The 25621-nt window shown below is 39.7% G+C and overlaps 1 protein-coding gene across 13 annotated transcripts in view; it reads right to left on the reverse strand.

Annotated features, from left to right (window-relative positions):
- Nucleotides 1–25621, reverse strand: part of LOC308406616 (membrane-associated guanylate kinase, WW and PDZ domain-containing protein 1-like) — an 87866-nt gene that overhangs the window by 38533 nt on the left and 23712 nt on the right. For 11 of the 13 annotated variants that reach the window (XM_080897703.1, XM_080897707.1, XM_080897706.1 and 8 more), the window contains exon 2: nt 23339–23455. In XM_080897703.1, the coding sequence (XP_080753829.1) occupies nt 23339–23455 (117 nt within the window). Of the gene's footprint in view, nt 1–13873; nt 14136–16420; nt 16734–23338; nt 23456–25621 lie in introns of those variants that run through there. The other 2 variants (XM_080897697.1, XM_080897708.1) reach the window with 2 other exon arrangements.

Below are 25621 nucleotides of genomic sequence, written 5' to 3' on the forward strand. Positions count from 1 at the left end.
CAAGCACTGTTCAGTCCCACACCTGCCCCGCAAAGGAAACGCCGATTCTTTTTTGCTTTCCTTTCTGCCATTTTGAAAATGATACTCGAGATAAATAGATAAGGGAGGAGGAAATTTTATTACACAAGGCTGTCTAAGATTTAAACCATGAGTAAAAATACTCACACGAAGAAAACATGATAAATCATCAAACTGTCTGTATACAGCAGCAATGCACGAGCAAAGTGATGCTTTTTATTCCTCTTAGTGGATCACGATAAGATGAAAGTAACCGTCTCTGGGAGTTTGAGTCATACCACTGGGTGGTCCCATGGTGGAAGATGATGTTTCTGAGGCTCGGTGTGCTCTAATGACACTGTCTGCTGAGCTGGGAATGGAGCTGTTATTCAGGGCTATTCCCCACAGTAGAGAGAGCTCTGATAGGCTGACTAATTCTGATGTGCCCGCAGTATAAAATATTAAAGCTTTTGTTACATCAGCACACCATCATATATAAAACAACATTCTCTTAAAATATTTTTGTCTTTTAAACCCCATGAGTGGAACTGCATCAGTAAAGTAAGGACCACTCTTATTGCTTGCGAGCAATCCATTCCCAAAATGCCATCATATTTGGGTGCATTTAATAAAATCGCAAACATAAATCCCCATGCACCGGATCTCAATCCAAACAAAGTCACCGTGGCTCACTGCTTACTTACACTGTAGTCAATTAAAGCAGAAACTATAAGAAGAATTTTACTGGAAATTTATAGTTTACATTTTTCACACCTAAACTAATTCTGGAATGAAATAAATCAATTAAATAAACAACATCTAACATTTAAAGGATCTTTTTATGACCAGCATCATCACGCTTGGATCTTTTAGTAGCTGAATCACTGGTCAGTGTTATCAGCATTATAAATGAGCAGAATTAACAAGTGGAACGATCTGAGACGGCCGTGTCACAACCAATGTTGCTCCAGGACCATCACTGCAACTGAGGAATCGCAATGATGTGATGTCTTGTTTATAATGGCTCAGGATAAAAAGACTAGTCAAACACTACAGTACGGATGAAAAGCCTCATCCTTAAACTAGTTGAGTACTATCCCAAATTTTGGGATAAATAAAGTACTTATTACCTTAAAAATAATGTAAAAGTGTCATGTAGAACGCAATCATTTATATCATGTAGTAGGTGCACTGTAAAGGAATAGGTGTATGCAGATAAACCTATTTTTTGCAGAGAAGAAGGTTGTCTTTAAATGGTTAAAATAGCTTTTTAACATCAGATTTAACACGTGGTTAACATTGTGAAGAGGGTCCATTTTAATCCAAGCCACGATCTTTTTCTTTTGCAGTAAACTTCTCACACTACTGTATCTTCTTGTTCCCAAGAGTGAGCCCAACTTGATACTCTTGTAGTGGCTGTAGTTGATTTCTCTACACTACTGTGTACTGGACAGTGCACTACAGAGGGCAGCACAGTGGTTAGCACTGTTGCCACACAGCAAGAAGGTCCTGAGTTCAATTCCACCATCAGGCGGGGGTCTTTCTGAGTGGAGTTTGCATGTCTTCCCCGTGCTTGCGTGGGTTCTCCCCGGGTACTTCCTCCCACCGTCCAAAGACATGCAGTTAAGGATAGGTTAATTGATTAATCTAAATTGCCCATAGGTGTGAATCTGTGAGTACGAATGGTTGTCTGTGTCTTTATGTGTTAGCCCTGCGACAGACTGGCGAGCTGTCCAGGGCGTACCCCGCCTCTCGCACTATGACAGCTGGGATAGGCTCCAGCACGCCCTGCGACCCTGGAAAGGATAAGCGGAAGCGAATGGATGGATGGATTATTAATCTAGTGACCAGGGAATGGGAGTCAAGTTAACAATTATCTAATGACACAGCTCCACAGTTATGCCTTACAAACTTACACCAGCTTAAGTTACCAGAAAAACAGTCACTTTGCCATTGTCCTTTAATCCTCTGCTCTGAAATTTATGATGATGATGTATTTTTTTATTATTTCCACAGCCATGTGAAAGTCTGTGTCCCTCTCAGTGAATAATAATCAACAAGAAGCAGTCAGTGCTTTGCATGTTTTAATAAAATAAACAAAGGTCGCATTGTTAACGAATACAGTGATGTTTGTTTTGTCAAAATCCAGCAATGAAAAACCTTACAGTACTGTAGTCTACTGTAAAAGTCATATTACAAAGGAAACATTTTATTAATTCCTAAAGGAAAAATGCCAAACATTTCCTGTTCCTGTAAATCCCGTTTCACTATAAAGGAGCTTTACTTATTAATTTCAGTGCCTAATACCTTGATACATTCAGAGATATCTAAATATGACAGTGAAATCCAGTTGACAGTTGACAAATTAATATTGTGTGTTCGTTTACATCGCCATGTTTCCCCTTTGCTATTCCACAGAACAAATTACTTTGCAAAGCTAAGATTTAAAAACTGAGCGTCTGACAGTCTACTTGATGAGGAGATTTGTGCTCTTAAGAATCACTGATGTCTTTCTAGAAAAGTCTATTCCGCCAGATCCATAAACAAAACTAAAGGCATTTTATCAAGTGTAGGAAATAATCCCTGTTGAATAAACAGCAGCACAGACAGCTTCAATGCTTTCACTGTAGGACAGTAGCAGTGATGTCAGACTCAACTCTGAATTATCAGTGTGGTCAGTGTCTATTTTCTCTGTCCAGTTAAACAATGACAGTGCCATGGTGAGTCCTGACCCCAACTCTGATTAACTAACTCTGTCGGCCATCAATGGACTTTGTTGTTTTACTGTGAGAAAACAGCCTGTACAAGCACGGATGGCAAATAAGAAACAAGCACATTTGGAAACGCCTTCACTTTTAACACTAACCTATACAAGTTGAGCCACTATTTGCTCAGAGAACATATGAAAAAGTGTAAATACTCTGTCTTCACCAAGTCTGGTACAGAGGGTGGACATAAACACTAACCCCTTATAAAAAAAATAAATAAATCAAGGCAGTACAGCAGCACAATCCAAAGCTTAAAACTAAACAAATGGATGGATGAGCTCTCTCGACAAACATTATAAGCTTCACAAACTCATTGCACTATTGCAAGACTATACAGTGGATTAAATTTTTGACTTCACTACTTTTTCCCGTTATCATCATTATTTGTTAATAGTGATACCATACTGGCAGTGCTTATATACATTTTCTAAGCTTTGCTTTTTGTGCTACATAATTATTGTAATTTGCAGCAATAAGCATTAAAAATGGCTTATGTAAAACCTAAATCTAGCACAATGCGTTTTGTGCTACTCATAAACAACACAGTCGTAGCATTATATAACAGTGACGGGCTGAGACTGTTTTTTAGACAGCTTGTTCCCGATAGAGAGGCTTCATGTCAGGCTACACAGGAGCTCCTTCAACAGTAACTCAAACATACTAATCTCACCCAGACTGAAGCTACCACAGGGACTTGCTGCTGACTGTGTGTTCACTACTGTTTGAACATTTGTCTTAAATCCACTCAATGTTAAAAAATATATATGATGACATAGGGTTGGTTTAGTAAATTGCTAACATTGTTAATTCAGTTTTCTTTACATAGCCAATTCACAATAACATTTAAGTCAAGGTGGTTTCTATTGTAAGGTAAAGATCTTACAATATTAGAAAGAAACTCCATCAATCAGTTCTCACTCTTAGTGTAACACAGGCTGCTATTCAGTAGCGAATATTAACTGACTAACAAAGTAAGGATATGCAACAATATTTTTTTTTCCTTGCTCAGGTCAGACACACACACACAGACACGGGAGTTTTCTGCTGAACACACATTATTTCCCAGTATATAATATTATTTTGAGCTAATGTTGAGGGTTTTATGGGTTATGAGACTGTAAATACCTTTGGAATTATGATATATAACATATTTGCATTTCCTCTAATGTCAGTTTTTAATTACAACATTTAACAAAGAAAAAAAAAACCTTGATATTTCTACTTTTGCAGGCTGGAGCGTGATAAGCAAGGGATTTTTACCCACTTTGAAATTTTTCACAATTCCTTGATTTTTTTTTAAAGAGCAATTCAATGTTAGATTTTTTTTTTTTTAAATAAAACAAAAAGCTTATAATTAATGAGAATATTTTTGATATGTTATTTAGAGCATATATGTATGAAAATCTCCAACATTATGTGTGGCGTTGTCGACTTTTTCAGAACTGTAATGTCTGTAACAGCGCATATCTTGAGTGATGCAACAGCAAATACAAATATTACTTTACCATACTTAATTATTCATAACTTCTGTATATCCATGCATATGATATTACTGCAGGTACAACGTTAAATTATAGTACAGGCTCGTGGGACGAGTTGAGTAGCATGGTGCAGGCTGCAGTGTCTGTAACAGTAAATGATACACCTCATAGGGCTTATATGCAACACATATGTATAAATGAGATATAATTGGTTAAAACGTATCAAAATGTCTTTTCTATTATCCCCAATTATTGCTGGGTTACTTAATATTCATTCATGTATAAAAACAGAGACATTTTCAAAAACAAAAGAATTTTACATGGGTGAAACGCAACAGTCGTTAATCTTAACCATTCTGTGATTCTTTATTCATCATGAATACTACTTCACAAAATTTTACCGCCTCCTCCCAAAAGGTTTAAATGTCTACCTTGGTCACATATTAGCTGAAGGTGTCTTTGGCTATATCCTAAAGGTACAAAATAGTGAACTGAAGTACTTCAGTTTCAGTTCAGCTCACGGGACAAACCCAAGATTTTAGCGGGAATAACAAACCTTTATCTAAAGCTGCACAGTGAGGGCTGAAATAACAATTATTGGAGGCGTATCCTGTGCAAATAAGCTGGGTATGCCTCGTACAACAAACAGGAACTCCATCAATTGTATTCCGTCACAGATCAGCTTTGTGTAATTTCATCTGCGTTTGAGTTCACAACTTCTGCAGCCTCCTAGCCACTGTTAATGACTTCTTTGAGGAGAGTTTTTCTATCAACACATATATGGGTTTAAATATGCAAATCTCAGCATGGTAGTAGATGCGAGAATATTGAGGTGTTTGAAAATAAATCAAGAGCGGGATACAGAGAAGTAGAAATTCATTGTGGATAAAATTTTTAAAAAAACTTCCAGGATGCTTTCCAGATAAGTATTTGCTTGGCTGGCATGTTTGCTCTGCAGTGAGCAGGAAATTGAGAATGTTGTCAATGTACTCAAACCATTGTAATTTTGCATCATCATTGTCTGCGGTTGAGTCATTGTCATTTTAACACCATTGCACTGTGGGGCTCTAGCAAAAATAGTCGTACTTACTTGCTGTGGGCACCCTTTTTTGGTTCTATTGTGCACTCATGGATAAATTTACACATTCAGAATTCAGGCTGCTAAATATAATAGTGCACATTAAATGAAGCAGACTATACATTCAGTAGGAAGTGATTTTGGACAGAGCACTAAGAGACTACTGCCAAGCAAGCAGCTGATGGTTTTAATGGTTTTTATGTTAACCATTATAGTAGATAAGCACAAAAGACAGCCAATGGGAATTAGAAATCAATGTTGCCACTATCTGGTCAAAAACCAAAACAACTAAATCAGCTGGAGATTTGATTTGATGCTGAAGCTGGATAAGAAGTGACAAGATTACCAAGATTCCAGTTCACGCTGATGGAGACTTGTATTTGTCATAAAAATTAATGCAACAGTTGTTGAAATATTTCACTAAAACCAGACATTTCATTATCATATCGGTGTCAAAGTAGTAGACCGTGCTATGCTACCATGCAGGCCTGACTGCTGCTTTCTAAAGAAGATTCTGCACAAAATACAAAAGATCAGCCAGTTCACCAAGAGTCATGTGATGCAATGTGTTGTGGTTAACAAATCACTGTTTGACTTGCTAGAACAAAACCTTTAAAAAAAATAAAAAATAAAAGTAAAAAAATCCACCACTAGATGTGGGTGGATTACAGATTGCAGTCAACTGAAGTCTGCTTCGCCATCCCTCCCAGTTCAAGTGCATAATCTTAGCTATGGTGGCCACTGTAGAACAAGCAAGTATTCATCTGCAGCAACTGTAGGCTGTCAGTCTGCTATTTACCTGATGTATTTACTCTGGAGGAGGCTGTAAAACTTTGAAAAAATTCTAATATAAGCGGATGAGTCAGTAAAGGTAATTTCTGTCTGATGATAGTGATACTGAGGCTTGTTGAGGATACTGTGAACTTTTCTATCTGTTATTTTCCACCGTTAGTCAGTGTTAGTTATTTTACTTTAGTATACACTGAAATAAGGTATAGAGCAGAACATTTAAAGCATTAGGTTTCTGTACTGTTTAAAGTGAGGTTTGGATCTTTTTACATCTTTTTTTACATCATATCCATTAGTGATATGGAATAGAATCAAGAAAAATTTGTACCCATGTCACTCACCTATCCACTTCAGTGCACTTTACATTAGTTTGAAATGAATAATTGTAAATGTCACTCTCAGTTTGGAACTGTTTTTAAGAATCTTAGTATCTCACACATTTTCCTAATTCCTTATTTGTTAAACGTTTTTTGTTGCTGTGAATGGTCTGTGCCTAAAGATCAACTCCTCCACTCTTTTTTTATCTTGGTTTTTCACTTCACGTAAGGTTAATTTGTCTATTTCCCTTGATACTTTTGAAAACGTTTCTGGGTTTTAGTGGGCAGGCAATGGCAAATCACTTCTAGCTGAGGTGTCCACCACAAAAAGTGTATCTTTGCTAGCTCTTTGCAGAGTTTACAAACCAAACACATAACATCCAATCAGTACCTAGCTCTCGCTTAATGTCAATCAGCCGCTCCGGTCTGTTCCCAGAGGGAGAGGACGTACAAGGCTGTTATGACAGAGAGCATCTGCCAAATGGTGGAACAGCACAGAAGAGAATGAGAGAGTGAAGGAGGATGAAGGCAGCACAGATACACAGCACACACACACACACAACAAAAATAATCACCTAATGGCCACGTGACATCTCTTGCAGAACAAACAACTCACACTTTCTCACTCAAACATACAACCACGCCTCTGGTTTTCCTCACATCTCCACTGTCATGTTGTTTTGGTGTTGTGATGTTGAGTGAATTGCATCTCACTCTCTAAGAAGCTGGATGTGTGCATGTTTGAGTGTGTGACACGCAGAGCATTGCTAAAAGGATAAAAGAGTCCAGGCAAGCCTGTCCTCGCCTCTCCCACATCATTAACATTATCTCTGTGACTGTGCCACTGTAGTGCTGCAACACCTTTCTGTGCAATATCAATGAACTGATTAGATGACTGGCAAAAATGAATTGGTCAGTTCGGATAATCAGTTACAGGTCCTTTAACAAGCAAAATCACTTAATGCTCAGTCGTTTCTGCCTTTTTGAAGGGAAAAAAAAATGCTTTATTTACATGTTGCTAAATAATATTTAATATGCTGTTATATGATGTATTTTTATTAACACAGCTGTCAGTTTTCCAGAGCCAAAGGTGATTTCTTTAATCCCAAACAATTAATTAACATTCATAAATCGACTGATAGATTTAATTTACAAATACACAAAACGAAAAGTTGCAAACCCACATTTGAGAGACTTAAGCCGGTAGATTGTTTTGACATTTTCACTTGATTAAATAACATTCTTGTATTTCATTAAAAAATAATTTTAAAAGTAATTTAAATAAATTATCTTAGACTTCAGTTTTGTTTTTTTTTTAATTTTGTAGATAAAGCACAACAAATTGTTCAGTAACACAAAAGTGGTCAGTTGCAGCACTTGAGCATTTAGGAAAGAGACCCACTGCTCACTTAACTCGAAGCAATCTAATGCAGTAATGCTGGATTTGTAAAGCAGATTTTTCCAGTTTGCAGAGTGATTAAATTATTGTGCAATAGACTGGATGGTATTGTTATGCGTTTGTGTTTTAATGACCTTCCTAAATAGGAAGTGAAGTACAACCATAAGAGTGTTGCGTGTCTGCCTACGTTTATCACTGCTGCACTTTGATCTAAATTTAGCTCCGATCTGTATAGGACACCAAATTAACAACAAGAACGCACATGCAGTTTTGAGCACCCACACTGACATATGCACAGAAGAAGCTGTTCTCACACATGCGCTGCAGCTATGAACTTTTCTTGACATTACCCAAGAGGGGAGCTTGGGAGAACTCAAATCAGTATGAAATGCAATCAGTAAGGACATTAAACAGTCTTTAGCTCCCTACTACAAAGTCTCTGTGAAGTCTGAGTGTGCTGATCTGTGCTGATGTGAGAATAAAGCAGGTAATACTCCAATGTATTAACAGCTAGAGTTGTCATCCGGTGCCCATTTTCTGCATGCTGAATCCAGTAGTGACAACCTGGCTGAACAAGTTATCACTTGCTATGAGCAGCTGTGAGCTGTATGTGGCCAGTGTCCCAACCTTTTTCAGCTACATAAGACAAAGATAGAGGGCAGAAGTAGCATGTAAATACATATATATAGTGTATTCAGAATATGGACTATAAATATCAAGCTAGCAAAGCCAGCTTCTGTCCTCACTGGCAGTTCATAAAAAGCTCTGGAGCAAGGGACATGTGTCCCTGAAGTGGCCTGTTTGAGTGCATGCTCTGACCCACATCCTCACTCCTAATACTGGGCCACTCACTCACTGCTACTGAACATGCACCATAAACTGCAGGAGCATCTGAGCTGTGCTATGAAATTAATTACAGACCTTGAAGTTGCACACCTTAGAGGAATGTCCTCACCCTAGAGTAGATGCTCTGAGTACTGGAATAGTTATGTTAAATGGACATCCTCGTGGAGATTCATTCACACGTATAGCAACTGTCTTTGTCTCGGAGCGTATGGTGGTTAAGAGGATGTATGCGATGAAGGCTCACAGCTCAGAAAGACTCAAAATTGTTCAAAAGAGAAACCTCTTCTCTCAGCTAGGTGCCACAAATAGAAGGAAATCGTATTATCAGCAACTATTGGAGTGACTGTGCTGGTCTTAGCATCTCTAGGCCTCTTCCTTGACATGTCTTGGCCACAAATATGATGACTGATTTATTTATATTCCATGACTTCAAGGATTACATTGGCCAAGATTATTATATTTAAGCTTTCTCATGAAGTCATACAGAGAATTGCTTTAGAGAACTTTATTTCTACATTTCACATCAACTTCCACTTCCATTTATCTTAAGTTTGACTTGGATATAATTCAGAGTTTACAGTCTCCAGATTTATTTGAACACTTCTGCACGCTGTAAATGAGCTCCCACCCGAGTGATGAGCGGCAAAACATTTAGAGGCCATTTTATCTAGCTTCAGAGAAAAGCAGATTCTAAGGCCATCTGGCTTCTGAATCTTTTACAATGCACAAGGCTTAACTTTCACCGTTTTGGCAGTGAAAAATCCATATTTTTCATCTTATATCACTCTACATCATCAACACAAATACTGAGCTACCACCAAACCAGTGAGTGTTTGCACAAAGGTCACAGATAAACATAAAAAAGGTTTGACCAGTGTAAACAGTCTTTTTACGTTACACTGTTAAAAAAAAAGAGAAAAAAAAAGAAGAAGAAACATTTTTTTTGCATGCAATTAAGTTGCACAGCAGCCTTTTCTGCTGGCCTGATGAAAGCTATGAGAGTTTGTGCTGCGGGAGAAGCTGTTGTCTGTGGAGGCTGACTAAATATTTCATTCATGTAGCTGAGTGAATGTTTGTATTGTATAAAAGTGGTTCAGGCCTACCAGGGATATCCACATTTAACATAATGCACTATACATGAGTAAAAGGAATAAAGGGGAGATCTGGTTCTAATGTTGCACTTACAAGCTAAAAATAAGGGGGAAAGGAAGTAGAGAATATCTGAAATGGACATTTTTCAAATATTTGATTTAAATTACATATTATAATTATAGTGTTTTATGGGTAGACTATGTCAGCAGCATGGTAAGGTTCTTGTGACCTGATCATCTTCCTTTGTCCAACCTGAAATATTACAAATATTGGATTTCTGACGATAAAAACTCCAAAATGATGATCTGCGATTTTTCCATTAGCATCACCATCTACTGCATAAAGAAATAAAGTATGTTCAGGTTTTCAATTAACTCACCTCAGTAATTGTTGAATGGATTTCTATGGCAACTCACTAATTAGCAAATATTAGCATGGAAGGCTAGTGTTTTAAATCAGTAGTTAACCTAGCAAGCATGTCTTTGGACTAAGGAAGGAATCAAGAGTATCCATGTGCTCACAGGGAGAACATGCTAACCATGCTAACCATTGGATTTAAACCTAGGACAAAAATCTTTTTTTCAGAGGTGACGAAAACGACTTGATGATGAACACTGTAAACACGATCTTGCTTTCACATTAGCATTTTACTCAAAAAACAGAAACAACCACTTGCATGAACTCTTGCTTATGGTGAATATATATGCCTTGGGAGGGGCAAGTTTGTGAAAGGCTATCCATCTCATGGACTGAAGAAAGACAGTTACTAAGATCTGCCTAATGAGGCCGAAGGATCGCATCATCACTGTGCAGTTTGAAGAGTTTGTCTTCTGCTCATGTGAAGCCATCTGATAAGATTCTGCTTCTCACTGCAAAATCGTTCCTCTTTTGATGTTGTTATTTACATTGGAAGGTGAAATGCAGGATGTCAAGCAAAGTGCGAGAAGCCGACTACGTCCCGTGCTCACGTTGTCCTCTTCTGACCTTTGGGTCAGTATGGTTCAGTTACCTGGGGCCAAGATGACCTCTCTGACTGCAATTACATGACCTCAAACTCTGTTGACTTGCTGAGATCTTTTCTCCCATATATAAAATGTATATATCAGATATCAAAGACAAATTGCCAGTGACAGCGAAATCTTAATGAGTTTGTAAAATGACGCAAAAAAAAAAAAAAACATTCCTTGTGTGCGCACGCCACTGCCACCACAACAACAATCGCATCCGAACGCACACAAACACACAAATCCAGGTGAAAACCGTCCTGAGTATTAACAATAGGCCAACGGCACTTTGGTGACATCTGATACCCTCAATCGCCTTCCTGCTGTTGATGGTCTGAGGAGCTTCCACTCATTGTCTAGCAGACATAGGCAAACTTGTAGACACACACGGGGACACACGCACACCGTTTCAGCCAAACATCTGCTGTTTTTAACCCCTGCTGGTTGTGAGCGTGAGCATAGCAGGAGGGAGAACACAAAAGAACAGGCACTGACCTGAGAGCGAGATTAACCTGATGGCTGGATTTTAGCAAATTAATGTCAGACCATGCTCTGAGTGTTTCAGTAATGAAAACAGCAGCTGGATTATTTATTTAATTAGAGTCATAATAAAATAAAAGAACAAACTTTATATTCTTAAGAAACCCAATCTTATCATACGTGCTCGTAACAGTCCTGTGTACAGCATCTAAACCACAGCGAGAGCATATTTTGGGGCATTGTTTCCAGAATAAACACACATCTTTGTGTTGATGGGCAAGGTGTGTGTTATGAAAACAGAGGCTGAGAGGTGACGTTAGAAGAAATTACATGAACATCTCAGAGCAGACCGAGCAGAGGCGGGGCAGAGAAAGCAAACAGTCGCGCAGGGAGTTAGCATGGAACTGTCTTGGGCCTCTAAGCCAATTACTGGAGCTGCATTGATTGAGGGAGCACTTTAAGGCCTCATCCACACAAGTAGTCCCTTAATACACTGGTCAGATGATGGAAGCTTCTCAACCGCAAACTATGGTTAGGTGGCCATTTGCATCCATTATGGTGTGAGCTGGACAAGTCTTTAGCAAAGATAATAGGACAAATACATCATATTATAAGATATTTTTCTATTTTACGTTTTAGGAACATAATTTGAACATAAAATTAATTAAAGGATCCAGCCTCATTCTGATGCTTGAAGGCTAGAAGTCTGCTGCTGTTGCTGAGTTGGACAGGTTCTGGACCTGTTTTTTGTAGCCCTGATCAGGACCAAGATGATTTTTATGTCCCCAGTACCATGGCTGCGTTCAATCAGCACTTCTATCCCCCATTAAAGGAAATGCTGGCCCATAATGATTGATGAAGGGGAACAGGGAGAGAATCAATGTAGTGGAGGCCCTCAGATTAATGATTAAGCAAATAGCAATCCCACTCCAGATCCTATCAGCTGCTGGGAGCATGCCATGCTGTAGCAGGTTCGGTTAACTACCAGTGTGCTGGGGATGGTTCAGCAAGGTGCTGCAATGCCTCCTCCTGTCTTATACAAGAAAATAGAGGCAAAAAAGGCAAATTTGAAAAACTATCAAAAACAAATGCGTAGAGTATCTGTGTCACCATGTATGTCAGTACTATTTTTGTAGTAAAACTGTGTGAGTGTATGGATGGCTGTCAGCTAATGGGTCTATGAAATGCCAAAAAAACAAAACGCCCTCAGTAATAATGCAAAAGATTCTTCAGTCTCAGCTTCTCAAATCTGAATATTTCACTCTTCTCTGTTTTACACAACTAAATATGTTTGTGTTCTGGACTGTTTGTCAGACAGAATGCTTACTACAGGGCCTGGAGGACTTGGAAATGACATTTGTCATCTCTAGTTTTTAATATTTTATAAGCTAATATTTATTATGAAAATGGTATTAGGAAAATAACTTGGATAGCCCTGCTATTCAACCTGAACAGTTTCCGATTTATACCTTTGCTTATTTGATTTTTGATCAGATGGTAACATTTTAAATAAAATATGAAACCATCTTCACAACCGATGTGTTTTTCCTTACAACTATTAATGTTTAGATGAGGTTGAACATTTAAGACGTCAAAGACCTTAATGCTGCTTTCATGAAATATGGAAAAATCATGCTCTCACAAGAAAGTATTTTACCAGCACAGTGTGTAGCGCTTTTATTTTATTGGGGCTACAATAGAAAGTTTTCAAACAATACCCGGCCCTTTACTTATGAAGAGGCCAGGTTGTGTATCAAAGAGCCTATTTATTTAATTATTATTAAACATAGAAAAGGTTTCTCGCTGTGATTGTTTCAATAAAGGAATGACGGAGTTGCCCATTAAAGAGAAGGAGGCCAGACACACAATGCTGCTGCTGCCCAGCACAACAGGGCATTCTTTCAGCTCGCGCCACAACAGTCCTCACTGCCGAGTCCAGCCACTGCTCTCCTGCTGCTTCCACAGCTCCCTCCTTTTCAATGTGGGGACGAAGAATAAGGACTGAAAATGAATAGTGGGCAAGCATATAAAATCTGAAGCGTTATTAGCTATAAATCTAATGAAATAACATTAAGATTTCAGTTTGGGTTTTTGTGGGGTTTTTCGCCTTCTACTAGAAACCGGTGCAGAAATAAAACCCAAAATTGGAAAGGAAGAAAGGAGCTTTCATTTAAAAGGCAAAGCTGAGAGGAGAACAGATTAGCTAGTGCACAAGAAAGGGTGACTCAAAGAAGGGGAGAAATGGAAAGGTGGATGACAGAAAGAAAAAGATGTAGCTGCAGGAGCCAGGGGCAGGGCAAAATGTCCTCCTATGGTAGTGTGTCAACAGATCAGCGTTTAAAGTGAGCCGCTAATCAAACATCAGCTCAGACTGACAATAATGCATGTGTGTGCGATTAAGAGAGCCGCCGTCATCAAAGACGCACAGCACAACACATCACAGCTTATCAATATCACACCACAAATCTGCATAAGCACCGGTTCCCACAGTCTGTTAAAAATCCACCTGCCTGCATTTCTGCCTCTGTGTATCCATCTATTCTCCCCACCCACATCTCTTTCAACGTAATCCCGGAAGACACGGCATCATTCCCAGGAGAAGTAGTAAATGTCACAGATTACCTCTACGCCGCTGCTTCTGTGCCCGTTCTCTCTGGTTATTCCACAGAAATATTCAAAAAGATAAATCCAAGCAGGATGACTTTGACTAGGATGAATTCTGCTTTTCTTGCTCCATCCAAACCATCCATGGATCATCCAGCTGTCTGTGAGCAAGTGCTAGCTCCCAGCTTGCAAACTCATTCAGGCAGGCAGCTAGTAGGCAGCTGCCGTTTTTCTTCAAAGCTCCACAAGCAGAGCAAATTAGAGGTCCAGCCCAGCTTAGAGGCTAAGCCAATGTGAGCTATTCACACTCCAGTTCCTGTCTGAGGCCAATGGCTGCAGCCCCACAGCCCCTTGCATACTCCCGCCCACTATAAAAATAGTTCTAAAAACACAACCAATTTGCCATATAAAACTGTGCTCATCACTTACATGATGGACAAAATGGACAAATGCACTACTCAATTAACCAGTTACGATATAAAAAAGAAAAGCCCTCAAGGACATTATGAGGTTTGGTCCATTTTTAATATGTCATGTAGTTAATGCACCAGTCGGGCAATAATCTGGGTGCAATTTGACAACAACTATGGCTTTATCATGAGTAAGGGAGTGTTGATCCAAACTCTGATACCGTAATCTGAAGATTGATTTTATCTGATTGTAGAGATTTTGAGCCACAGTCATGGTCACTGCTTGCAGGAACTGGCTAGCTAGAATGTAGACTAGCTGGCCACCACAGCAGATCCAAATCATCACGAGACAGACAGACACAGACTAGTCTTCATGATCACAACAAAGAATCCTTGTTCAGCCAGTTTATTTACACAATTTAGTTCATTGAACTCAAAAAGTTCAAAAGAGGTGTCATTGTCACACACAACACTAACAGCTAACCAGCTAGCTTGACTGCCAGCTAGTCAAAAATATTCTCTAAACACACAAGCTTTTTTTTCCTTCATGTGAGGCAAAGGGCTCTACTTTTGCTGAAGTACGAGTCTAGTCTGAGCATGCAGGGAGTGCAATCACCCCGAGCTAAACTGAGAGAACTACAGTACATGAATACTTCTACAGTTAAAGAACAAGCTAGTGGTTCAATAATCAGGGCCTGATCACCTTAACTTGACCCGAGTGACTGAGACTAGCCTCTCAACGGTTTTCACATCCTTACTTGAGTATTCACACGATCAAAGCATGGCCGTCTTACATGGATGAGCTTGATGAGGAAAGCAGAATGAGGATTTTAAATAACAATAACATTACTGTGAGCCTCACTTTATATTCATGATCACAGTGGTTCTTCAGCAGTATTGATTAAGTTGATGTAAGACCAGGCTCAGAGTACAGTTTGTTCTTACCTCCAAGTGCAGAAATAAAAAGAGAAACAGAGGTTGTGCTTTGACAATGGTAATTCTGAATAGTGTGCCATAAGAAAAGGGCCTGAAGGAAATTGTCAGTAACAAAACAACATAGGACCATAGCCTCCAGGGCTGACTTTCACCCACTTGCCAATCACAGTGACAAACAAGGAAGAAGATCTGCAGTTCTTTTGTAGATTTGAAAATTGGTTCTGTTATTTACTCTAATAGTAGGAAATGATAGTCTTTTGTGACTGTATCTGCAAAATGTACTAAAAACAAACACCACATGCATTAAACATAAACCTCACAAAGTCCTTGAACACAGAGGCTGCACCTGTCCTCATGCATCATTACTATGCAAAAACACATATTTGCCCAGCTTCCTCAGTGAGCTTAGAAGCCATCATTTTTCCTTCCTCTGCCTTTTCTAGAGAGAATTGTGTGTTAACGCAGCTGATATTTGGTCACGAAAGAAATATGAACCGTGTGTATGTGAAAAGAAGGCAAACAGAAGCTGGGGCCCACTCATCCGTTACAAGAATGAATGGCCATCATTAGCATGAGGCTCCCCAGCAGCACCCTGCAATGCAGCGACACACACAATGGCGAGTGCCACGCTTCCCCCTGCCGTTCCCCCAGAGAAGCCCTTTTGTTTGAGCAGCATCTGGACCTGACCTCCATGTATTCAAGGCTGATGACCCCCCTCTCCATTCCCTCTCAGCTCCTCATATCTTCTCTTCTCTCCTGTAGTAACCCCTTCTTAAAAACCTGCTCTGCCTCTAGAGCAGCCCCCTCCTCCCTCCTCTCGTATACCTTGTCCGTTCATCACATACAGATGCCCCCCCTCCTTCTTCTAGCTAAAGAGAGCAGCCATCTCTTGCTTCTTGAAGAGAAGGTCTGTGTATTAGTGGGCCTTATACAAAGCCTGCAGGGTGAATTAGAAAACCAAAGAGGAAAAAGCACCAGGGCTACTGGCCATCTGTCCCTCTGGGTTGGACGTGCCTGCTCCAAGTGTGCCTGCCCCCCCTCTTTCCCTCACATAATTCCCACCCCTACCCCCACCTTCCCTGATTCCCTTAGCCTATATACACAGCATCAACCACACACACACTACCATGCATACATCACAGGCTTTGGATTGTGGATGATGGTGAGAGCGAAAAAAAAGAAGGAGCGAATAAGGATAGAATAAGGAGCTGCCACTTGCCTGGATGCAGAGAGAGCCCGGAGCCAACAAATCAACCCGTAATCCCTTTCTTTGTGTGAACGGCAAACAGAGAAATTTGTCTCCCACAATGACTTCCCCAAGATCGGCAGTGGAGTGGAAAACAAGGAAGCGAGGGAGTGAAAGATAGCAAGGAGGGGAGGGAGAAAGAGAGAGAGAGAGCAGGAGATGGTGGGTGAGAGCAGTAGAGGCAGGGACACGGTGGGAGCAGCTAGAGTGTGACAGAGAGAGACTGAGGAAGGCAGCAGCCACCGCCGAGCCACAGGAACGCTGACACTCACAGGAGGATTTGATGTGAAGAGAGGAGAACGACAGAGTGAGGGAGCAGAGAGAGAGAGCAACGGAGGGAGGGAGAGATCAGGTGGGGGAGGGAAGATTGGTTCACTCTGTTGCTCAAAACGCTGAGATAACCCTCATCCGCAAGCAGCAGCTGTAGATGTGAGAGAGAAATGAATCCCACGAGAGAGCAACTTGTCTATCAATTGTGACATTTGCTGCACATGATAACAATGGCCATCTGTATCAGCGGGGATATGCGGGAGAAGAGGGTGGGTTGAGGCAGAGGTGCTCTTACTATAAACACACAAACACACACACACAAGCCCAAAAGCAAAAAGAAATACCTCAGATAGTGTCAGCGCTAAAGGCACCTGTTCGAGTCAACCAAGTGGAGTGGGAGCAACACATGTACCCAGGAAAGGGGGAGGAGACACGAGAGACACAGACAAAGGAAGCACAGGGCTGAGAAGTGTGTCCTTTATTTGACTGCTTTTGTTATTCTGCCTTGTCATGCTAAGACTATATTTGCATGTGTGCGTCTGTTTGTGGTAGAGACACTATAAAGGAGGTGGCAGGGATAGTAAGTCACTAAAGAGTGAGCAGACGGAACAGGAAAAGGGAGAAAGGGGGTAAACAATATAAACGTTTCAATGTTATATACACACACACACACACACACACACACACACACACACACACACACACACACACACACACACACACACACACACACACACACAGTGTTGTGCCCCAAAAAGGGCCACAAGACAATATGTCTGTGTGTCTTTGTGTGTCTTTCCAGCTGCTTACTATATAGCAGCGGGATAGTCTTTGGAACAATAGGTTGGGGTTCGAATCCTGGTCAAACCATGCATCCAGTAAGGAGCTCGAGGCTAAAACCCCAACCCTACCTTGGAAGATGATCAAGAGATGCAACTAAAGTCATACTGGTTCAGTTGTTACCCAGCTTAGCAAGGTATTGGAGAACCATCAAATACTGATGAGAGGTGGGCTAGTGGAACAAGTCACGGACAAGGAGTTAATGGAATGCTACTATCCAAGTCGAGCCAAGCCATATCATGTTACAATGCATGTACTATGGATAAGTGGAAGGCAAACATCCACATTGACCTGGTAGCTCAATGCTATAACGTCAGTGTAAGAAAGCTACTATTGAAGCTGAAGATCCAAAGTACAGAACAATATGAACAGTAGTGAGCAGTGTGGACATAATGAGCTGACCCTGATAGACTGGAGTAGTCTAGTTGAGCTACGTAATGCCCACCTAACTGCTGTAGCAGTAGCATCTGCTGAGCTGAGAATGAACGATGTGGTCAAGGTTGTCATGGTCCTGGGTCGAGCGACCCAGTGTTTGAGTTTTATGTATCTTTTGTATTTATTTGTGCCTTAGCTTAGTTCACCTAGTTAATTTCTAGATTGCTGTTTAGTCTTGTTCCTTAGTTGTTTATGTAATCTCCCCCTGTACTAAGTCTCCCTGGTTCATGCGTCATGTCTGCGTGGTTATGTTTAGTTCATGTCATGTCTAATCTCCATGTTTCCTGTTTTACTTTGAAAGTCTGTATTCAATGTCAGTGTTGTATTCATAGTTATGGTTTCCTGTGTCTTCATAGTTTTTTCCTAGTTTTACTTTCCCAGTTTAGTCATAGTTTAGTTTGTCACTGCATTTCTGCCTTGTCTGCACTCCTTGTCACCAGTCACAATAAAGGCTCGCTTTCAGTTAAGTTTACTCCAGTCTACTCTCGTGTGTTCGCACCTGGGTCCACCGCATGGTCTGCCTCCTCAGACCGTGACAAAGGTAGCCACAAAACCAAGGACAAGACTCCCTGAGCTCACTGACAAAGTCCCAACAGACAAGAATGCGTTCAGATGTGAAACCACCTCCAGCCCTACTATCAGAATCACTGAAACCAATGAGCTCATACACAGTACTATCACAGTAGTCCTACAAACACTGGGGTATAAAATCAATGCATGTAGAGAAAGCCACCATCCCCATCTGTGGAGAAGGTGGTTGGAAATAAAATAAAAAAATAGCTGGTTAACAAGGGAGCAGACGTCACAAGAAAAAGGTCCTGGATGGATAATATATACAAAACTATATACATATCTAAGGATACCAGCCAAAAACTACCAGCCAAAGGCTAACAGGTCTGGACACCGTTTCAATATTTTCTTCAAACCAAATAAAGGAATTGAAAGAACATCCAATATAAGCAGCGACTGATTAGTAGTGGAAAATATTTTTGAGTGTAAGTGTCACATTATAGTATTGTTTTAAAATGACAAATTAATGATATGCCCAGTGAACGAGCAGTAGGGGATTTTAATCTATAGTAAATGTGTGAAGATATTGACGTCATGTGTCAAAAATTAGTCTGTAACATACTCTGTAATACTCAAAAAATTCAGATAAATGACAGATGTTTATGTCCCCTCAACAACGTACCCAGACAATTCATGAGATATACCTTACCAGTTCTGGGTTTAACCCCCTTTGCTTTCCAAAGTGCCTTCTTTGTGGTATATAACTTGTTGAATATATGTATATTCAACAATTTGCTAGAAACATTCCTTAGAGATTTTAGTCCATATTGACATGACAGCATCAAGTAGTTGCTGCAAACATGTTGGCTGCTCACCCATGATGCAAATTTCCTGTGCAAGATATCTGGTGACAGTGGAGGTCATTTGAGTACAGTGAAATCATTTTCATGTTGAAGAAACCAGTTTGATCTGTCTTGAGCTTTGTGACATTTTCTGCTGGAAGCAACCATTAGAAAATTGGCACACTGTGGCCATAAAGGGTTGGACGGGGTCAGTGACAATCGTCATCCAGGATGTGGTGTTTAAACAATGCTCAGCTGGTACTATGGGGCCCAAAATGTGCCAAGAAAATATCCCAAAACCATTACACCACTATCATCAGCCTGAATTTTTAATACAAGGCAGGTTGGATCCATACTTTCATGGTTAAATTCTGATCCTACCAGCTAGATGCAGAAGTAGAAGTAGACTCATACCAAGCAACATTTTCCAATTTTACATTTTCTTCTGCATACAGAAAGTGCAACAAGTGATTGTGCTACTGTTTGTTTTCCATCAGCTTAAAGCAGTCTGGCCATTCTCTTCTGAGGACAATACAAAATACTGTCGCCTTCTGGATATTTTTATGTTTTTCCAGTGTTTCTCTGCAAGCTCTATGGATGGTCCTGTGGGAAAATTCCAGTGGAGCGAAATATTCAGTCAAGCCCATCTGGCACCAACAATCTTTCAGAACTTAAAATCACCTTTCTTCCTCATTCAGATCTTTGCTTTGAACTACAACAGGTCATCTTGACCACGTCAAAATGCATTAGCTTGCTGCCATGTAATTGGCCGATTACATTATATTCAGCAAAGTGCCATGTCAGTATATATTATATTCGACTGCTATTATGACCGTTTCTCATATTTTTATCGGTCGTTTCAACAACCTTGACGCCAAACCAGCAAAACCAATAGCTTGGTTGATCAGTCTGTGTGTTTAGTAGAGGTGGGAATCACCATACATCCCACGATACGATATTATCACAATACTTAACGCACGATACGATATTATTGCAATTTTTAAAAATATTTTGCAATATTCAGATTCTGTACATAAAGGTAAACTTTATCAATATTCATTTTATCTAATATCAAAGTTTCACACTCAGTCTTTCTCTCATTTCAGTCAGTTTTATTGTTGACAAACTTGAACGGTTTGTATTACAGTCTAGTCCAACTTAACTGAATGCAACCATCTGGTACAATTATAGCTATTGTGAACTATGCAATTTATGAAAACTATGCAGCCCCTTCAGCAACTGAAGAATTTGAAAGTAAATTAAAACAAAATATAATTTTACATTAAATAAAAAAGTTTTAAACTTAATTAAAATAAAACATGTCTTAAATTAAAATAAGTAAACTGTCATGTTTATTGCTGCCAAAAAAAGAGTTAAACACATTTGGACAGTGAAGGAATGTCAGGATTCTTGCTCAGAAAAAGGAGCTGAACAACATGCTCTGAAGTCAGAGCATGTTCCATTCCACAAAAACTTTTTTTGTAACAAAATATCGATTTCTGCTGTCCCTGTATCGATACATTATTAGCAAACAAAATATCACGATACTACACAGTATCGATTTTTTTCCCCACCCCTAGTGTTTAGTGCTAATCACATGCTAAATTATTGTTGCAAATCTGGTAGATTACACCAGCTACATATCAGCATTACCAATGTGAACATGTTACTGGCTGTAGTGGCTCCACCAGGCACCCTTCAGTGTTCTTTTTTTTTTATTTATCTTTCACACAAACATAATTAAATAAAAAAATTGGCACATAATCTTGCTTTGATAATACCTTTATTCAAAGCATTTGTTTTCTAATCTGAGTACATAGTGACCAGTTCTGTCTTAGGCTTTTTTTATTTATTTGCTAGTAACATTTACCCTAAGTGTTTCCACCATGCTCCAAAAAACTGACCAGCTGGGTTAGAGAGACTTTTATACAATATGAGCAGGAAATGGAAGAGTCCAACAGTGGACTGAAAACAGGGGATATGAAATTGGGAGGGAGACTTGAAAAAATCTATATAGATATATATTAGAAATATGATTATATCTGATATAAGTTAATCTTGATTTGTAAGAAATATTAGTTGACTGATGTTATTTTAAAGTTTTCTAAGTTTGTTCGTTGTTATTGTTTGGCTAAGTGCCCCACCCTTTTCTGTCTAACCTGTGTCTACATTAAATCCGTGTGCCTGAATTGTTAGGTGAAGTTAGATATATAAACCTAATCTCAGCTTGGGTTTTCTTTTGTTGAATTTATTTTGAGTTTTTGGATGTCTTTACACCATTTGGGATTTTGTGGACAGTGTTACAATTTTTCATTTAATTAAAAATGATTTTAAAAAAAATGCTTCTTACATATTTGCCCCATGTGCCTTACTGTTTGGTCCCTGACACTGATATTTAGTCCTGTTAACAGCTAAGTTTAGCTATGTAGAGGTTTGTTCTGTACACATTTGTTAGGAGAGTCTTTAAGGTCAATGACGGATCAGTTAAACACTGTATCACAAGTCATAAAAGCACAATATAAGAGCTCTAAAAACATTGAGAGTCTTTGAGAGAGAGCATACAAGGCACAGTCCTGCCTACATCTCACTCCTCACTGACCTTAGAGACTTAAACCAACCTTCATGATGACAATTCAGTTGCACTGGTACATTTCCTCTCTTGTGGATTTCATCAGTCAGCTATGATAAAAGTGCAGCCTCTTAATAAAAGCGCTCTTGTAAAAATAAAAACCAGTGTGCAATGACCCAAAGATTAATTTCTTGCAGTTAAAGACATCTTAAAAAGTTTTACTAAATCTGCCGACAGTTATCTCTAAAAAGGAAGTGATCTTTGTATCTCTATTTGTATCCACAATTTCTTAGGGAAAAAAAGTTAAAAAAAAATAGAAACAAATCCTTGCAATCATTTGGGTCTCTCTTACACCACCTTACAGTAGCATTCTTTTGAAAATCTCTTGTTGTTTAGTTTTCGTTTTGATGTTTATGTCAGCACTGTCCTAGCACACAGGGGCCTCTCCATCATACAATGAACTTCGTAAGAGTCCAACATGCTCATCACATAATCGGACAGGAATCTATTTTCAATATATCAGAACATCATAATCCCAGGGAGGGCACCGGGTGAGGCTCAGAGAGGCAGATTTACCAGTCACATGGCTGAGAGTAAGAGAAAGACACCCAGAGATGGGGAGCAAAGAGCGAAAAGGCAAAGAACAAGAGAGTGACCCAGGGAGAGAAAAAAATCCATTAGACTAGAAGCCACATTTTATTAGGAAGCACTGCAATGCAAACACATGCAAACCAACACCAAGTCCCATTTCAGAGAAACAGGAGCGAGTGGTCATGGTGATGCTGATCTCTGTTGTGCCTGTTTAATTAATGTCTGTACATATCATAATCAGATAAAGTTCTCAGGGGGAAACATTAACATACACTTGCAAGCTGAAAACATCTACTGTGCTGCTTTGCTGAAACACTTAAGGCCTCAAGCCTCGTGGCCGACACAATTCAAGCTAAATGCTTTGGAAACACAAACGTGACATGAGTACAGTAGGAAAATGAACTGAGTAAAGCTGGGCTGTGTTACCCAGCCGCACATCCAACTGTTTGTGACGTAAGTGAGCCCAGCTGTGGAGTCTGGCACAGCGCGGAGTGTTTGGCTTGAGCCATGTTTTTTGTATCTTTCACAGTGATGTGAGACAGCTGCAAAAATGGTACTCTGGCGTGGTCAACACAAGTGGCTTTAATGGGCAGTAATGAGAAAAATGACAGCGAGTGTGTTTGAAAAATACATGTTTCCCCTTTCGCTGATTAGAAGCAAAGCTTGTGCGAATTTTAAATGATGACAAGAACATAAAGACTAACAGAATAATTTATATAAAAAAGGAAAGGATTAAATAAAAAAAGATGGTAAACAAGCCATAAAATAAGCCAGTGATGAAGAAATTATGTAAAAAACAAAAACAAAACCCAAACAACAAAAAGTAATACTCACAAGGCACAGCATGACGATACAGGTTGGCTCGGATTGTCTTCTGCAGTTCGTGGTCAGGAGAAGACTTCTGAAACCTCAAGCTCAGATAGTGCTTCAGATCCTTGTTGAGCTTGTGACCTGGAAAACATGGCCAGACAAAAACAGCTCAAATAAATAAACCTAAAAAAAGGACATCTTTTCACCGCTGACATGCTTTCATTCACCCTCAAGTAATGTCATGAAAGGCCACGACATTTCCATTGTTCAAATAGTGACAGAGGACCAGACCTTTCTCAGACAGTAAATAAACAATAACTTGTTACACATACATCTGATTCATAGTGAAGAATACAGTAAATATGTGATAATATTATCACATATTATCACAAGAGAATTAGTGGTGCTTACTATGGGGCTAATGTAAAAAAAGAGTTGGGGCCTTATAAACAGTTTGACTACAGCAGGGAAACACACACATTATGTACTAGGATGGTCCGTTTATTTGGGAAAGGTAGAGACTGAGGGAGGTTTGGGTAATTGTTTATAAGGCTGTCTGATTGGCTGGAATATTCATGCACACTCATCAACCATCCAATCAGGCGTGAGGATGCTGCTGGCTGAGTTTGAACAGAGCTCCGGCGCTCACAATGGGGCCAGATGGTCAGAGCTCGCTCTCACGCCAGGGTCTCATTTAGGACCATTTAATGATCTCCAAATATATCATCCATGTCTGGGAGAGCTGGCACGCAGTTCTTGGGGGAGGTGCCATGGCCTCCTGTCGGGATCAGTTCATAGTAGAGGAGTCTCTCCTTGATCTGTGCTTCCTGATGCCAGGGTCAGTGCCCTTACTGAGGATGTATTGTTTACTTTACAACTGATGGGACTTGGAGGGAATTTAACATTACAGTAACATAAAAAGGGCCAATTGTTCTGTCAACTGGGATCCAGCTGATCCATGAAGTGACTAACTACTGCTGACCTAAGCGATCAGTGTCAGTAGGGTATCTCTAATCTATGAATAAGATCAGTATGATTGTTTCCTGAATTAGTACACCTCCAAGGAGCAGGTCATACAGCACATATTTTTAACCTTCGTTTGACAACGACTAAGCAAAATTTAAAAGATAAAAGTTTGTTCAAGTTAATAGAATGGTTAATGGTTTGAGTTCAAATAAGAACTTCATAATGGTAGAGAGCAGTTAGACCTGGAAATGCCATAGCCGTAGAGTTTCAGTGAAGTACTTTTACTAAAACCCTTTAGTTTCAGTAAAGGCTTTTCAGGGTGGAGAAGTCTAAGCCAGGAAGGAGGCAGGAAGGTTTTCCAGTTTTGGAAAAAATTCTATTCAGAAGTAGGAAAAACATTACAAAAAAAGAGACAAAGCAGAATCATCAGAAGGAAAAAAACCCCCAAAACTACTGGTCATCTATCCTGAGGTTTCGTGTAACGTGACATCATCATCTGCCCCTCGTCACATCCACCCGACCACCCTCTACTTGGACACGACCATAAACACTTGAACACTGAAGTAAAACCAATAATGCAAGGCGCAGAGAATTAACAAAAAACATCTAAATCAAACATGAATAAAGAATGAGATTACAGTTGCAAAACAGTTTGTTTACACACAAATTTGAAGCTCTGTGAAAACAATATTAAAATAGAAGTTGAGAATAAGTTTACAGCTAAGATTCAGAAAGAGTGCTGGGCTAATAATACCACAGTGATTCTGCTCCTGGGTGTTTTCTGCCCTAAAACTGGAGACAGTGGCTAAGATTCTATGTTGTTGTATATTTCAGTTTCTGTGCACACACGTACACACACACACATGCACACACATAGCCCACCGTGTAATTCAGTGCAAGCAAAGCACAGTCAGGTAATTGTTACCTAGCAACCAGCCAGTGCTGACGACCATCATTACGGTCCCTGCTAGGCAAGCAGAAGTCAGATTGTAAGAGGAAAAACAGATACAACAGCATACTCTCTCAGACATGCAAGCACACACACACACACACACACACACATGCACACATCTTTTTGAATCACTGCATCCTTTGCTGTTTTCATGTCTGTAGCGATTTGATTTATACAAACAATGCTTCATCTAAAATAAGATGTGTTACACATACATTAGCGGGCGCCTTTACTGTCTTGTCAGTTTTGCTGGCTCAGATGCTTTCCCTGAGATTAGACCGCTGTCGGGAACAACCCCCCCTCCCACGGGTGTTACAGTTAGCAGAGGGTGGGCCGCCTAGGTGTCATGCTCCATCAATGAGAAAGTCATCAAATATTCAATATTTATG

The sequence above is a fragment of the Rhamphochromis sp. 'chilingali' genome, assembly GCF_963969265.1.
Source record: "Rhamphochromis sp. 'chilingali' genome assembly, chromosome: 12".
Lineage (NCBI taxonomy): Eukaryota > Metazoa > Chordata > Actinopteri > Cichliformes > Cichlidae > Rhamphochromis > Rhamphochromis sp. 'chilingali'.